A 15,462-nucleotide genomic window follows, 5' to 3' on the forward strand; every position below is an offset into this window, starting at 1 on the left:
GGAACATAATGCTGTGCTTCCTGAACCCTGCAGGAAGCAACTCGTGCGTGAAGGCACGTGAAGCTTTGTTTGCTACGCATTTATGGGGCATGACTCTTCCGTGCCAGGAGCTGACAGGTTGTGCTCTCGGTGTAACCGTGCTGCCAACTGCACTGCTTTAGCCAAATGCTTTTTTTGAGCATTCCCCATTCTGGATCTGTCCCTGCAAAATACGGCCACGTTGACTTTAGTGTTGCTAGCCTTGACTTGGAGAGCCAGAGGAGAGATCTGCTTGGGGCTGATTAGTCCAGAAATGGAGAATAGCTGTCTACTCAGGAGCAGCAGCAATTCCCCCGGGAGCCCAGGTCAGCTTGAGGTGGACCTCAGACCTAGCACGTGCAGTTTGCTCAGCATTGAGCTAGAAGCAGGATCAAGGCTAAGACAAACTGTGAGAGCAGCAGTGCTGGGACTTGGGAACAGTTTGTCCTGGCTCTTGCCAGTCTGTTTTGAGTGAATCATTTAGTTCCTTTGTGGAACAAGGGCTTATTTCCATCTGTTGGTGGTGGGGAGGAGTGGACGACATGTGCTGTGAACTGCAGCAATTACAAACCTTCTAGTCGAGTTGCAAATGTGATGGTGGGCTTTAGAAAACAGCAAGGGGCTCCATCAGGTTCTTTTATCTTGGGTATTGCAAGGTGTTGGAATTGATTTTTCACAGCACCTGGCAAAAGTGCTGTCATTTTGTTTTCTGGGGCAGCAGCTTGGTGGGGTGCTGGCTGAGGTTTTAGATAAAGAAGCGGTGGGCTGTGCTTTGCAGCTGAACTGCCCTCGGGATCCTGGGGAGACCGGAGCTGCTCCCCTTCCCAGTGTGATGTTTCCTCCTGCATCTCCACAGCTCAAGGCAAGGTTTTGCTGAATGCAGATGCAACCTCATCACTGTAGCCCAGCTAGGGCAGAGGTAGGGGAAGGCGTGAGGATCAGCTGCCAACTTCACAGCACTGAGCTCCCCTGGAGACACACCAGCTCCTATGGGTCCAGGCTCTGGCATGAGGGATGGAGAAATTGGTGAAAGGGAGGCGTAATTCCCTCCCAGCTGCTGCTACTCAGGAAGAGGGGGATGCTGGCAATGAAGGCAAACTGGGAGGATACTGAAATCCGTAGGGCAGCGTGCAGGATTCCTGGCTGCGCTCTGCTGGCAGACCTACCCCTCCAAAGCGAATAACCTCGGCCATGCAGACGTGCTAGCGCAGGGCTGTGTGTGAGCCCCCTCCTCAGGGTGGGGAACAGAGATTAACGGGGTTGATCTTAATGTCTGCCTCCATCCCTCCTTGCTAGAATTAGCTTTCTGGGGTCTCTCTGGATGTCCCCAGGTGAAACACTTTCTGCTCTGCACCCCATCCCCAGCTCCATTGGGGGAAGACAACGCCACTAACCCTCTACCATACAGTGTTTTGAGAGCTCTGGAAGAAAACGGCATGAAAGCAGAGCATGTCAAATATGCTTTATTAATTATATTAATGCCCCTTCTGTTCAGTGGGGCAGGCTATGGGGAGCGTTTCTCCCTGTGCTCAGAAGGACGCACTTGTTTCTCGCTCAAACGGCAGCAAGAAGTCAAGCGCTAGGGACGTTACCTGCTCAGCAGCAGCACTGGTCCTGCTTTGAAATACAGCTACCGCAGCTAACCCTTTTCAACAAGAGCAAGGAGGTGGCTGAGCGAAGGCAGGACGTGCTCCTTCGGCACCTCCAGCTCCCCTCGCTGCCCAGCAGCCGCGAGCAGAAAGCTGTGCATGCCCGCCTCTCTGGCTGCCCTGTAATCCCTCATGTAGTCATCTCCCACGTGAGCCGCCTGCTCGGGCAGAACCCCACAGAGGCGCAGGGCCTTCTCGAAGATCCTCTTGTCCGGTTTGGCAACACCCGCGTCCTCGGAGGTCAAGACAAATTCAAAATGGTGCCGCAGGTTGCACTGGGACAGAATCTTTTCGAGCCGCTTATCGAAGTTGGAGATCACCCCCAGCCGAAAGCCCTGCTCGCAGCACCGACTTAAAGTCTCGCTGGCTCCTGGCAGCACGTCCCAGGTGTGTGCGCTGCAAAAGTCCTGGTAGAGGTTTTCTGCCATCCGCGTCAGGACTCTGTCTTCACGCACCCCTGAGAGCCTGAAGGTTTGTTTGACAACAGCTACCCACCACTGCTTGGAGCTCAGCCCCTGGCCCAGGCCGTAGTTGGGGAAGTGCTTCTGCTGGGCTTTGTAAGCCTCATGGAAAGCTTTATTGAGAGCCTCCGGCTGCACCTGGACTCCGTGAGTCCGGGCCTCAGCAGAGTAATTTTCTCCCACCGGCTGCCGAAGCCGGAGCAGCGTATCTTTCACATCCCATGTTAATAAGCGTAGTCTAAGCATTGCTTCAGTGAAGCTTAGGACTAAGGAAAACCTAAAGCAAATGCAGAGGTAAGAGCCAGGCGAGTGCAGTTACACGCTTCACCTACAGACTACCGCAGCGCTGTGTGCAGCAAGGTGCGCTGCTGAAGACGTGTCTACACTGAGTGTGGCTCACATCCACGGGGGGACCGGTGGGTATCAGAGGTGTGGGGGTGAACCAGGTCCTGGTGGACATCACACCCCTGCCATCACTGGCCTCACAGGGGGGCTCAGGCCCCTGTTATGGGGCTGGCATCAAGACCCCACGGGGGAGGAAGGCCCAGCGCTAACCCTGGTCGTGCTCCGTGTCCCAGGGTGCAAAGTCGCTCGGGCCAGGGCAGCTACGACAGCGCAAAGATAGCGGAGGTGCTGCAACCCCCTGGGTTGGGGGTATGACCCAGGGCTGGGGGTGTGGGGTGTAGCCAGGACACGTGGGGCTGTACTCAGGGTGTATGGGGGGTTAGGTGTATGCGGTGTAGGCAGGACATGTGGGGCTGTACTCAGGGTGTACAGGGGTGGTAGGTGTATGGGGTGTAGGCAGGACACGTGGGGCTGTACTCAGGGTGTATGGGGGGGGTAGGTGTATGGGGTGTAGGCAGGACACGTGGGGCTGTACCTAGGGGGTGTGTGTGTGTGGGGGGAGGTGTATGGGGTGTAGGCAGGACATGTGGGGCTGTACCCAGAGTGTATGTGTGTGTGGGGGGTAGGTGTATGGGGTGTAGGCAGGACATGTGGGGCTGTACTCAGGGTGTATGGGGGGTTAGGTGTATGCGGTGTAGGCAGGACACGTGGGGCTGTACTCAGGGTGTATGGGGGGTTAGGTGTATGCGGTGTAGGCAGGACACGTGGGGCTGTACTCAGGGTGTATGGGGGGGTAGGTGTATGGGGTGTAGGCAGGACACGTGGGGCTGTACTCAGGGTGTATGAAGGCTGTGTGTATGGGGTGTAGCCGGGCATACGGGGCCTGGGCGTCCGGGGTGCAGCCGGGTCACGGGGGGGGGGGGATAGGGAGGCTGGGGGTGAGGTGCGTGGGCGCCCCGGGGCCGCCCCCCTCCCCGCAGCCCGGGAGCCCCGCGGCCCGGCCCGCACCCACCTGTGGCCGCTCCCGCCGCCGCCGCTTCCGGCGCGGGCGGAAACGCGGCCCCGGCCCGCCCCTCCCCCCCCGCCCCCTCCCGCCGCGGCGGCGCAGAGACGGAGCGAGCGGCGCGGGCGCCACGAGCCTTTACTGCCCCCGCCCGGCCCGGCCCGGCCGCGCTCAGGCCCGGCCCGTCGCCGCCGCCGCCTCCTCCTTGAGCCAGCGCAGCAGCTGCGGCGCGAAGTACGTGATGACGGTGTCGGCGCCTGCGGAGAGGAGAGACGCTGGGGCGCGGCCGGGACCCCCCCCCCCCCGCAGGGACCCCCCGGGCCCCCCCGGCCCGCGAGGAGCGGGGCTGGAGGGCAGTGAGACCCCCCCGGCCCGCGTGGGTCAGGGGTGGCGTGGGGCGAGACCCCCCCCCCCCCAGCCTGCGAGGAGCGGGGCTGGAGGGGGGCGATCCCCCCCAGCCGGTGTGGGTCAGGTTGTGTGGGGTGAGCCCCCCCCCCAGCCCGCGTGGGTCAGGGGTGGCGTGGGGCGAGACCCCCCCCCAGCCTGCGAGGAGCGGGGCTGGAGGGGGGCGATCCCCCCCAGCCGGTGTGGGTCACGTTGTGTGGGGTGAGCCCCCCCCCCCCCAGCCTGCGTGGGTCGGGGGTGGCGTGGGGCGAGCCCCCCCCCCCCCCGTGGGTCGGGGCTGGGACACAGGCTGCCCTCGCCAGGCCGGTGCCGCTCTCGCACACGGCTGCACCGTTGCTGCGCAGCCCGGGGCCCCCGTCCCTGCCTGCGCTGGCCGGTGGGGTCCCCGGTGACCCTGCCGCCTTGCACAGCCGCGGGAGAGGAGCTGTGCGAGAGCCCAGGGCAGCCGTGCGCGTGCGGCAGAAGCAGGGCACCCCGGAGACTGCAGCGCCCGGCTCTGTCCCACGTTTAGCTCCAGCCAAGCATTGCCGGGGGGGGCGGCTTTTGGCCCCAGCCGGCCCTCAGGGGAAGCGAGCGCCCAGCGCTGCCGTGCTCACCTGCGCGCCTGAACGCGGTCATCGCCTCCATGACTGCAGCCTTCAGGTTGAAGGCACCAGCCTGCGCCCCGTGCCACAGCATCGCAAACTCCCCGGACACGTGGTACACTGCCAGCGGATGGGTGGGATGCTGAGAACGACAGCGAGGAGATCAGCAGGACCACAGGGAACAACCCGTTCGGGTCCGTTCTGCCGCCCAGGGAACTCCGGCCCCTCGGCGGTGCAGATTCCCCTCCCAGAGCACTGCAGCACCAAAACTGTGATCTGAGGGGGGGAGCACAGAGGCTGCCCAGGAGGTGCTCTAGTGCCCTAATGCAACATGTTAAACCAAGAAAAAGTTGCATCCCCTCCACTTTTGGAATGATGTCGCTGGCTAACCCAAATCTGCATCTCTCCTCCACCTCCTCCTAGTCTCTGGGGATACTCAGTGCCCTCATTCATGAGCAGAGAAGCATGCAGGGCTTACTCGGGCCTTGACGTCCCTCACGAGGTCCAGGTAGGGCATCCCAGGTTTCACCATCAGCATATCTGCTCCCTCACGCACATCCCGGTCCTGTGAGGAGAACACACACCTGATCCCTTCAGCTCTGGGTAAAAGAACACTTTCCAGGGAGTGTTGAGTTGGTTTTTCCAAAAGTTTTAACCTAGAGTTTGGTCTTCCCAGGAGCATATTGTCACAAGAGGGGTTTGGCAAGCCTCTAAAGGTCACAGGACGCCACGGGCAGGCTGCGATCGGAGATACGATGCTCCCCTCACCAGCAGCGCGGTGCCTGGGGGAAGCTGGTGGCTGCCCGTCCTATGCCCTGTCACTCAGAGCCCCAGGAGAAAGCAGTGGGGTACGGCGTCACCAACTCCATCGTTCCTAATGCACAACGCTCAGGCCCACACTGGGAATCAGCTCTCTAGCAAGCTGATGGGCAGTGACGTTTCGCTAGCTTGTGGAGGGGGACACCCTCAGCCATTTCAGACCAGCATGCCTCCCACCTCCTCCTGCCTCAAACGCGTTTGGGCTTGCTTTCCCCAAACCCTTTTGTGTTGCTGCGTGTGAAGGCTTCTCGCCCTGTCACTGCGCAAGGGTTTTCTGGTCCCCGCAGCTATAAAAGCGTGACTCTTTGGCCCAGCCTCAGGCAGCCTGGCCTGCTAGCCCAGCGCTGGGCAGGGCTCACTCACCACGGCTCGCACGGCCAGGCCCCTGGCGCCCGGAGGCAGCTGGTAGCATCGCCTGTCTCCAAACGCAGGTTTGGATAGCGCAGCATCTCTGGGAACAAGGCAGCGGGCGGGAAATCAGCAAAGCATCGACACGGTTCCCTGCGCCCCTCACCCCGTGCTGCTTCACAAGCATGAGGATGGACTGGAACAACTGTCTGAGCTGCTTCCTCCTCCTCCCCATCCAGCCCAGGGTGGGCTGTCCCAACCCACCTCACCCCCTTGCATTGCCCTGAGCCATTGCAAATTTGGGAGCTCCAACAGGCCCAAGCTGTCCCATGCTGGCAGCCCCAGCAAGCATGGAAAACATGTTTCACAGTAGGAGTGGCCAGTGTGGACCCAGCCATGGCTTAGACTCTGGGCTGAGCCCTGTTCCCTAATAACTAGCTGAGGACACACCTGCTGGCCAGCCTGGTGCTGTGCTGATGCTCCTTGCAAAGAAACTCACCTGAAGGGACCGTAAAAACAGGATGCAAATTTGGCACTGTAGCTCATCACTGAAACCTGCAGAGGAGAGGGGAGCCATGAGGACCAGAGGTGCTTTGTTGCATCCCAGCTCCAGAGCAAGAGCGATTACCTCCTACAGCTGTTTCGTACTCAGCCCCACACCCTCCTTCTCCTGCCAGAGGCCTGGCACCTCACTTTCCCCATGCGTCTGGCCAAGAGCATTCCCTTCCTGCATGCACTGGCGCAGGGAACGCCCTGCGACACACGCTGTGGAAGGTGGAGCCTTACTTCTTCCAGCATTTGCCCAGGTCACTTCCCAGTGCAGCCTCCATATGGGCCCCACGGAAGTTGCTCCTGACTTTGGCACACACGGATCCCACGCTCACCTTGTTGCCCATGTCATTGGAGATCAGTGCCTTCTTCATGGCCGCGATGCGCCCATCCATCATATCTGAGGGGGCAACGATGTGGCAGCCTGCAGGGAGAGACCAGAGACACCGAGAACTGCCTGAGGCTGTAACAGTGCCAAGAGCCCCAGCTCGCTCTGGCAAGTACCGTTCAGCAAACCTGGAAAAAATCTTCCATTGCTGCAGAAGGTGACCCCAGAGCACCTCCCGTCAGGGGACCAAAGAGGTGAGTCTGGGATGCAGTGCACTGAGGGCAGGTGGAGCCCTTTCCAGCTCAGAGCACAAGCACTCCCGCCTGGAGCCAGGCATAGTTTGCTTTTGGGTCTGCAGTAAGCAAAAAGGGGCAAAATTGCAAGAGCCAAACTTGGATACTGCTGCCAGGAGACTCCTCACCTGCCTTGGCATAAGCCAGTGACACTTCTGCTAGCCGCTGGCAACTGAGTTCATTCTGGATGGTGCCATCTTCACGCAGGATACCTAGGAGACGATGGGATTAGGCAGGGTAGAGGACAGCCTGCCTATTGGCTCTATCCCTAGGGTGGGAGCATGGCTCTCAGGGCTCCTCACACATGTCCAAAACAAGTTACTGAGATGCTCTGACCAACGGTGGGAACTGTTAGAGAGCTGAGTAAAGAGGTGCAGCGACCAGGAGACCAACGTCACGGCACTCCAGGGACCAAACTCAACACACGCATGCTCCAGGAAGGGAATACAGAGGTGGGGGGCCTAGATGGGTGCTCAGATGACTCTCAGCTGATCAGGGAGTGGGTGACACTGCTTCTCCCATTGCTGCAGGTGCCTTAACCGTCTGTGCCCCCCACCCTAGCTGGCTGCTCTCATAACCCAGAAGGTTCCCCCAGGCTCAACGCAACTGCACCCAGTACCTGGAGCCCAAGTCAACTCGGGGAAGGAGCTGGCCAGGCCCACCAGCACCCATTGCTCCTTAGCAGAAAACAGCAGGCCCCCAGAGGCTCCCAGTCACAGGAAGGCGCCACTGCAGAAAGGTGTGTGAATAACACCCCCGGGATCCCACACCGTGCACTCACCACAGTGCCCGTGGGATGTGTAAGGGCACAGGCAGACGTCGCAGGCAATGAGCAGCTCTGGGAAGGTGGAGCGGATCTTTTTGATTGCCTGAATGGCAGGTGTGTCCTCCGCATCCGCGGCAGAGCCTCTCTCATCCTGTGAGAGAAGAGAAATGCCTCCGCACACAGAGCCAAGGGCTTCCCGTGCCCTTTCTGTACTAGTGCCTCTGGCAGTTTTCTGCCCAAGAAATGTTTTCTGAACTGTAAGACCCTCTGGTGTAGAGTAGTGTGATCACCAATGATGGAAAAGGGCAGTGGAGCTTCTGGTAATGATTGCAAGTCTCAGGACCGCCTAGCAACAGCTCCCAGTGCAAGACTAGATCAAGAGAAACAATCTTCTCAAGTCATCCATCCTGCTTTCTGCAGTGCAGAGCTCCCTCGTTCTCCACCAAGCAGTGTTGCACTGCATGTTCACAGGCACAGAGGAGACACCCAGAGCCACCAGGAGCCTTATAGGTGTCACTGCAGTCTCCCATTCCTGTCCCATTCTGCTGAGCGGAGCACAAGCATGCCCAGACACCCTGAACCTCCGTGTTTGGTCAGGAGACCCCCCAGATCCCACACTGCTCTCCCACACCTCTGTGGCTACCCCAAACCTGCTCCCACAACCTGCTAACGCACACTGACCTTGGGGACCTTGCTGGGCACCCCGAAGATGAGCACACACTTCAGGCCATCCTCGACAAGGGGGCGCAGCATCCCCTCCAGCTTGTTGACTCCATACCTGGGAAGAGCAAAGTGAAGCGGGGCTGCCAGGCACCCAGCCCTGCTCTCCTGGCCAGGGACGGTGCTTCACTCTGGCTACGAGAGCTCCCTGGAGACCCCACAGCCCAGCTACGAAGCAGGGGGACTGCTCATACATGGGGGCTGGGGTGATTGAGCAGGACACTGCCACAGTGTTGTGCTCAGATCCACCTTCCTGGTGGCCGTGCAGAGCCCCAGCTGGGCCCACCTCCAGGCTGCTCCCAAGCAGGCTCCAGAGGCAGCACAGAGTCCACTGCTCGCTGCTCTTCAGGGAGGTTTCAAAAGCTGTCACATGCTTCAGCTTTGGGACTGGCTCCTGGCATCGGCCCGGCTATCATGGCTGATGCACGGCTGCACGGAGCTGCGGCCCCCGCAAAAACACCATGACTGCATCCAGGTCAAACACGCAACCCTCCAGCCTGACCAGTGCTCAGGCGCCCAGGCGGTTGTTTGTGGGGCCACTGCCTGCCTGCTGGGCCAGAGATGGACCTCGGTTCATCATTAACTCAGCTGCTAGTCTGTAAGCACCAAGAAGCAGCTGGAGAAACAGAGGTGTTGCCTGAACACTGGGAGGAACAATCCAGGGCCTTATCTGGGGCTACAGGAGAGTCATCTACCGGGCAGGGACACAGAGGGGGCTGGGCCCTGCTCTGTCTCTGCTCCGAGATGAGAAGCGCACCCTATTCTTGGATCCCTTATCTCAGCTCTCCTGTTTCAGCCCTGAGCAAGTCACGCTGGGGCTCAGCACGGTGAGCTGGGGCGCAAGGTGAGGTGCTAGAGTGGCACGGGCGCTCTGCCGTGGGCTCTCTGCTTGCACAACTGGGGCTAGCAGGGCCAAGCGCCCAAGGCCAGCAGGCCAGACAGAGCGCTCCTGGCCGCAAGGTCCTTTGCACGGCTTGGCTGAGGTGCAGCGGGTGCCCTTCCCGCCCTGATCTACCTCCCGCCACCCAAACGCAAAGACAGAGATTTTATTTGGAAAATCTGCCCTATACAAGGGAGATCCAGCCTGCCTCCCCACAGGAATATCCCCCTCCGGCCCCTCTGACCACAAGCCTAATGCAGCAGCAGATGGAGACAGGATCTGTCAGTCCCACAAGATCCACAGCAGGACAAGAGGCCGTGCTTTTGCGCAGATTTTCCAGCTGCTGCTGGAAACCCCATTCTCTGCCAACTTCTCTGCCCACACAACATGCGAGTGCTCTGGGGCATCGTGGGATCCCGGTACTATCCCTGCTAACACCTGCTGAAGGCAGCATGTTCGATCCGATTCCCTTCCCTTTCTCCGTAGGCGAATGCTCCCACCCTGCCCAATTCCGAGGGATCCCCAAGCCAGGGAATATAGAGGCATGGAAGCGTCGTCCCCTAGCCCTGGCCCTGGCCTGTGCTCACTGCTGGCCGTACATCAGCCCTGTTTGGGGCATGGCAGAGCTTGGCACGCAGCTCAGGGAGTCTGGAGTCCTACCTGGCTTGCCCGGGCAGGCTGGCGATTGGCTCCACCGCATCAGGGCTGTCGCTGCAGAAGTGGGATGGGACAGAGATGTGAGGACTCGGCGTGACAAGGAAGATCAGAGGTAGGCTGTGCCCAACCAACCCAGTCCCTCTCCCAGACGTTCACAGTACCACACAGCACATCCCGGCCTGCTCCCAGGGAATCGTTCAGGGAGTCTGAAGCTCCCTAAGAGCTCAGGGAGTGCCTAAGCCTGTAGCCCCAAGCACAGTCAGCCTGAGTTTGGTTTATCCCTACTCCGTAGGACCAGGACTCACTCACGTGACAAAAATGGGGTAGATGAGGTTGGAAGCATCGAAGGTGGTTGCTGAACACTGCCAGGAGCGTAGCACGGGGTGGAAGTAGCCACTGTGGAGAAGGGACTCTGCCTGCATCTTGGGAATTCACGAGGAGACCGTGGAAGGAGAGTCTGAAATACCAAAAGAAATAGGCAGGTTAGCGGCTGCGTCCCGGGAAGTCACAGCCAGTTTCTGTCAAAAGCTGCTTCTCGCACCCAGCCCAACTCTCCCAGGCTCTGGCCCATGCTGGAGTGGGTGTTGGGAGACCCAGCACCGGCAATCACGGCATGGCACTTCCCCCATCAGCGGGGATGATCTTCTCCCCCCAAAACCCTCCCCATTCTGTGTACAAAACCATCAATTTACAGCCACAAACATCATCCTATAGCAGGAACCATGTTCTCCCCCACGTTCAGAACTACTCTGTAGCCCCTCGGGGCTCAGCGCTCCAGCACGGGGGGCGCAGAGCAGGCTGGAGCAGTCCAACCCTCGTGCCCCCAGCGCTGGGGAAGCCCCACGGCCAGCCCAGGGCAGCTGCTGCTCGCTGAGAAAGCTCTTTCATCGCTCTGCACGTGTTGGTACCAAACACCTCTTGCCTTGGCAGATACCGGTCTGGGACTAGCTGGCTTGTCTGCTGTCAGCTGTCCCTGAGCCTGGAAATCCCAGCCGCTAGACTCCACTGATGTCTGCCAGAGGAAGGGAAGAGCACAGCAACTCCACGTGCTTTTTAAGTCTGCTGAAGCCCCTGGGGCACCTGCTTCCCGGGCTGCGCGGGGATGAAACAGGATTCTTTAGCCCCGGAGCCCAGTAAACGCAGCATGGCCTTTGCTAATACCACGCCACGGGCTCGGTACCCGCTCTGCAAGGCCTCAGGACTTGTCGGGCTTTGTCTGGGGCTTTGTTTTAGCTTGTTTAGCTGTAACAGCAATTTTCTAACGATGAGAGGGTCATTGCTTAATTTGTGTTACTTAACTGTATAATTTTGTGAGATAAGAATAACTAACTTTCATATACATAGCAGTAACAAGTCGTTCAGTGTAGACTGAAGTATTTATGGCTGTAGCGTAATGGGGCAGTCACAGAAGAGTACAGGCACAGGCTGAGGAAAGAGGGCACGGGATGATCCCGAAGACACCAGGGCTATAAAGGACTCACTGGTGGTCACTTACTGCTGGATAAAGAAATGCAGCCTTGGGAGTTGGGCATAACTGATTTTAGGCATAATGAAGAACAGTTATTCAACATACATAAACCACATCATATACGGTAAGCTCGGATACAACAGAGAATTGCCTACACATTAAGAAAGAGCAAGGCACAGAGCATGCTGGAAAACATATCAAAATAGCCCCCAGGGGCCTTTAAAGTGAGGAGGAAGAAACAACCGACATCAATACCCTGCTGCTCGCGGCAAAAAGGAGGAGGAACCCTCCACCGTGAACTTCTAGCTCCTGCAGGACTCACTGTAACGCTCCCTGATGGATGAAACCGAGACTTTGGGATCCAGAGGGGCAATGGAAGGCGGGGGGCAGAGAGAGGGGTACATGCTAGGAGGCAAATGTATAACAACTTTAGCTGTGTTAGCGTTGAAACCTCTTCCGTAAGTATTTTCTTTTTCTGTAATGATTAGACCTGGCTAATAATAATTCTCTGATTAGACAGGTAAGACTTCAGTTTCACCAACAGCAAGTTCTTGGTGTTGCTTACAAGGAGCTCTCCCTTTTGCCAATAATAAAATTTTGGGTGTGACGTTCGGTTGGCGAGAGCGCGACTGAAGGAGCCTGCAGGGGAAGGCTGCGCTTTCGCCCGGGACCAGGCGCTTGGCTGCGGCGCAACAGCAGCTGTCACGGCCAGGACGCCCTGGAAACCACAGCCTGAACAACGGAGCGGCTCCAAGGACTTCTGCTGGCTGCGCGCATCGGCTCCGGGCGGCAGGTCCGCCGAGCCTCCGGCTGTGGAACAGCTACCATGGTTCAAGCAGAGGCTGCCTCTGCTCACCTGTGCCCGCCGGGAGGGATTCCTGCTCCGTCTCAGCGCACGGCATGCAGGCGCTAACCGGCAGTGCCAGGCACTCTGGGGCCTCTGCCCACGCAGGGCCACATCCTGCAAATGCCTGTGGTCAGGCGAGCCCGGAAAAGCAGCACGAGCGAGGTTAGCACCCGCCGACGGCGCCCCAGGCCCGGGGTGACTCTGGCCTCCTCGCTGCTCCGTGGCCAGGCTCCTTGTGCCGTCCCGCGGAGCGGCCACCGCTTGCTCCCAGAATCGCCGTTTGCAGTGCCGCAGGGTTTAGCGCCTCTGGATCAGCGCCAGGCGCAGAGCCACGGAGCCGCTGCGGGAGAGCGCGGAGCCCAGGCAGCTCCCCGGGCAGAGGTCGGAGCACATTTCCCAGCGCCGCTAGCTTTCACGTTCCTCCAGCGTCTGAGGACTGTCCTCCAGAAATTACTAGCAAAGTCCCCAGGGGACATCACGGACTTTGTTTTCAGAGCTAAAAGTCGAGGGATGCGGATGGGGGAAGAGCTAGCGATTTACTTCTGAAAGAAGAAAAAGAGATTCCTCAGCCTGGCGACCCCCAGGCCAGGACCAGGCTTCACGCAGAAGATCCTTCTAACACAGCTGTGTGACCCATCTCTGGGGAGCAGCCCCCGGTCCCCAATCCCATCACAGCTTTCCCATGCACAGGCTTAAATCCAAGAGCCAGGAGCGATTCCCCCAATGATCTAAGTCTTGCTGACCCCTCCACCTGCATCCACTGCGCCTGGCTCGCTCCGGAAAACAGAAACATTCGTTAGCTTTCCAGGACCGCGGTCCAGAGACGAGTTTTACACTGGCCCCTTGCTACACCAGTCAGCAATGGAGTTGTGCAGGAAAAGGCTCCATTCTTCTTAAAAGCCTTAAAATTTGAAGGGTTTTGCTATTTTGCATGGGGATAAGCTCTAGACCTTTCAAACAATTTCAACATTAATCCAAGCTGTCGGCCTGCATCAGACTAGCCCAGTGCCTAGGGCACTCACCTATAACGCAGGAGCACCACATTCGATCCAGGGCTTTAATCGAGTCGCTCACGTCCCCGGCAATTGCCTGTGTTTGGGGCTGGGGGCAAAGGCTCAGTGACTTATTATTAAATATATATATATACATATATGTAAAAAAAAAAAAAAATATATATATATATAAATAAACACTGAATGGACCCCATTGACCAAATACGCTGGTGCTGGCGTGGGAGGCATGCTGGCAGCGTCACTGCATCACTCTGGAAACAATTTTTAGATCTGGAAAGCTGCCCCTCCGCTCTTGCCTCGCACCCAAGGCGACAGCCCCGCGGTGGCCGGGAATCGGCAGCTCCGGCGCGGCGTGGGTCAGCTGCTCGGGGCCGGGTGCCAGACCGGCTCGCAGCCCGCCGCTCTCGGGAACAAAGGGTTCAGCGAGCAAAATGCACCTCGAGAATCCAGAAATTGTTTTCACAGTTAATCCCAGAGGAGGAAGGAGAGGGGGGTGGTGGTGGGGGGGATCAGAGGCAACGGACTGCAATTGCTCTGTAAGAGACAGATAGAGGCTGCAGCTGCAGAAACTGAGCTCTCTGGGGAAAGGAGGAGGTGGTCACGCGGGAGAATTGTGGAGCGGAGATAGCAGCCCCCATGGGTGGGCCTGCAGCGCCCACGCTCTGGTGCCAGATGGGCTCTCTTCCGAGGCCCTCCTTACGCGCCTTGCTCGCACGTGAAGCTCCCTGCAGCCACCCCGCACGCTCCTTTGACCCGCACGAGGCACGGTGTCAGAAGAGGACACCAGTGTCAGAACACGGCACCGGGACCTTACTGCACCAGAGCCACTGTGCACCTGCTGCCGGAAAGCCAGGGAAAGACTGCGGCGATGCAGAGGGAGGACAGCAAAAGAGCCTGCGACGAGGGGCCCCTCAAAGCGAGAATGATTCACCTACGTTATCTCCTCAACCATGACTGAGGACCTGCTTCCCCTCAGGGCTGGGCAGATCCCCCAAAGGCTCCCACCAGAGCACGTAGCCTTTCTTTGGGACCAAATCTGTCTTTCTAAAGAAGCTTGCTTCACACACATGAAGCTGAAGGGTCTGAGAAGCTGTCGCGTGGCCACCTCCCTCCAGAGCGCTAATAAATACACGGTTAAGAACAACCGTGCAGCCCCCCCACCCCAAGAGCAAAAGGCTCTAGGACAGAAAAAAACATTCTGGCTTTGTTCCTTTGTGCTGGGACTGCCCCGGAACCAGCCCAAACGCTCCGGACCTGGAGTGGCTCCTTCACTCATTCCAGGCCTCCGAAGGTGAAGCAACCAGTTGCATCACTATATTTAGCTACAACACAGAGAACGTGAGGAAAGAGGCGTCACTGCAAAACTCTTCTGGGCTCCTGCAGCCTCTGCGCGAGCTCTGCAGGAACGAGACATCCCAGGCCGGCTGTAAGAGCACGAGGGAGAGCTAAGCACGCGGCACCCTCCAGTTTGCACTAGTGCACGTTAAACAAACCTGCTCTGCGGACTGAAGCCAGATCAAAAGCAGGCCAACAGCACGAGCTGGAAAGGTTTATTCCAGCTGGCAGCTGCTAACGTTACTACCGAGCTGGCAGCTGCCTCTTCGCTGCTGAACCACGAACCCTCCAGCCTGGCGGCAGCCACATTCCAGCTTTTGAAGAGGCGAGAATGGAAGCGGCCCCTTCCTTCGCTGCACAGCGATCTGCTCCGCGTCCTGGGGACGCACAAGCTCCCCAAATTCCAGGTGGGAGCAGGGCCGGGCGGAGCGGATACCGGGAAGCAGGGCTTGGTGGAGAGGCGAATGGGCTGCAGCACCCTCGAGGGCAGGTCAGCGAGCAGCCGCTAGCGGCGGGCAGGGCGTCACGGAGGATTCGCCCCGCGCGCTACCGCCGGGCCGGCGGCAGGCTCAGGGAGGCCGCGGCGGCACCGGCACCGACGACGCCGCGGGAGGCGCGGGCAGCCCCGCTGCCGGACCCGGGGCAGCCGCGGCCGCCGCAGGCCAAGGCCGAGAGCGCGGTTTCCTCGCCCCCGCGCTGCAGCACCCGCAGGAGCTTCCCGGTCGCCCCCGCCTCGTCCTCCCGAGCGGCCCCGCGCAGCCGCCCCGGCCCCCGGCGCGTCACCCGCCGCCCGCGGTGCTTTACGCGCTGCCGCCGCCGCTGCCGCCGCCGCGCTCGTCTCCCGCTGCTGCCGCCGCCGCCGCCGCCCGCGGGCCGGCACTCGCCCCGCCCCCTTAGTAACCCGCCACCTGCTTTGCATAAACCCGCCCTCTTATCTGCATATCCCCTCCCCCCGCCCCAAGAGCGTGTCCCGG

At 59.4% G+C, this 15,462-nt stretch overlaps 2 protein-coding genes across 3 annotated transcripts; both read right to left on the reverse strand.

Moving 5' to 3' along the window:
* Nucleotides 1-1,463: 1,463 nt before the first annotated feature.
* Nucleotides 1,464-3,503, reverse strand: HDHD3 (haloacid dehalogenase like hydrolase domain containing 3). Its single transcript, XM_067308954.1, has 2 exons — nt 3,486-3,503; nt 1,464-2,405 (listed from the first exon to the last, which is right to left on the reverse strand). The coding sequence occupies exon 2, from the start codon at nt 2,372-2,374 to the stop codon at nt 1,658-1,660; it is 717 nt and encodes a 238-aa protein (XP_067165055.1). The 5' UTR covers nt 2,375-2,405; nt 3,486-3,503; the 3' UTR covers nt 1,464-1,657.
* A 126-nt stretch (nt 3,504-3,629) lies between these two features.
* ALAD (aminolevulinate dehydratase) lies at nt 3,630-15,352 on the reverse strand. Of its 2 annotated transcripts, none has more exons than XM_067309074.1 (12): nt 15,293-15,352; nt 10,135-10,282; nt 9,829-9,879; nt 8,250-8,346; nt 7,584-7,719; nt 6,931-7,014; nt 6,517-6,605; nt 6,132-6,187; nt 5,648-5,735; nt 4,944-5,030; nt 4,478-4,607; nt 3,630-3,733 (listed from the first exon to the last, which is right to left on the reverse strand). In XM_067309074.1, exons 2-12 carry the CDS (start codon nt 10,245-10,247, stop codon nt 3,648-3,650), a joined length of 1,017 nt encoding a protein of 338 aa, XP_067165175.1. In that variant the 5' UTR covers nt 10,248-10,282; nt 15,293-15,352; the 3' UTR covers nt 3,630-3,647. The 2 variants fall into 2 exon arrangements, with proteins under 2 accessions (XP_067165175.1, XP_067165176.1); XM_067309075.1 differs by lacking the exon at nt 15,293-15,352 and adding an exon at nt 11,166-11,404.
* Nucleotides 15,353-15,462: the final 110 nt, after the last annotated feature.

Source organism: Apteryx mantelli, chromosome 21, assembly GCF_036417845.1.
Source record: "Apteryx mantelli isolate bAptMan1 chromosome 21, bAptMan1.hap1, whole genome shotgun sequence".
In the NCBI taxonomy this organism is placed as follows: Eukaryota; Metazoa; Chordata; class Aves; order Apterygiformes; family Apterygidae; genus Apteryx; species Apteryx mantelli.

Coding starts and splice junctions, on each gene's coding strand:
- HDHD3 (XM_067308954.1), bottom strand. CDS start 2,374: ATGCTTAGACTACGCTTATTAACATGGGATGTGAAAGATACGCTGCTC.
- ALAD (XM_067309074.1), bottom strand. CDS start 10,247: ATGCAGGCAGAGTCCCTTCTCCACAGTGGCTACTTCCACCCCGTGCTA. Junction 9,880..10,134: donor ATCTACCCCATTTTTGTCAC/GTGAGTGAGTCC, acceptor CCACTTCTGCAG/CGACAGCCCTGATGCGGTGG. Junction 6,188..6,516: donor CCAATGACATGGGCAACAAG/GTGAGCGTGGGA, acceptor TCTCCTCTGCAG/GTTTCAGTGATGAGCTACAG.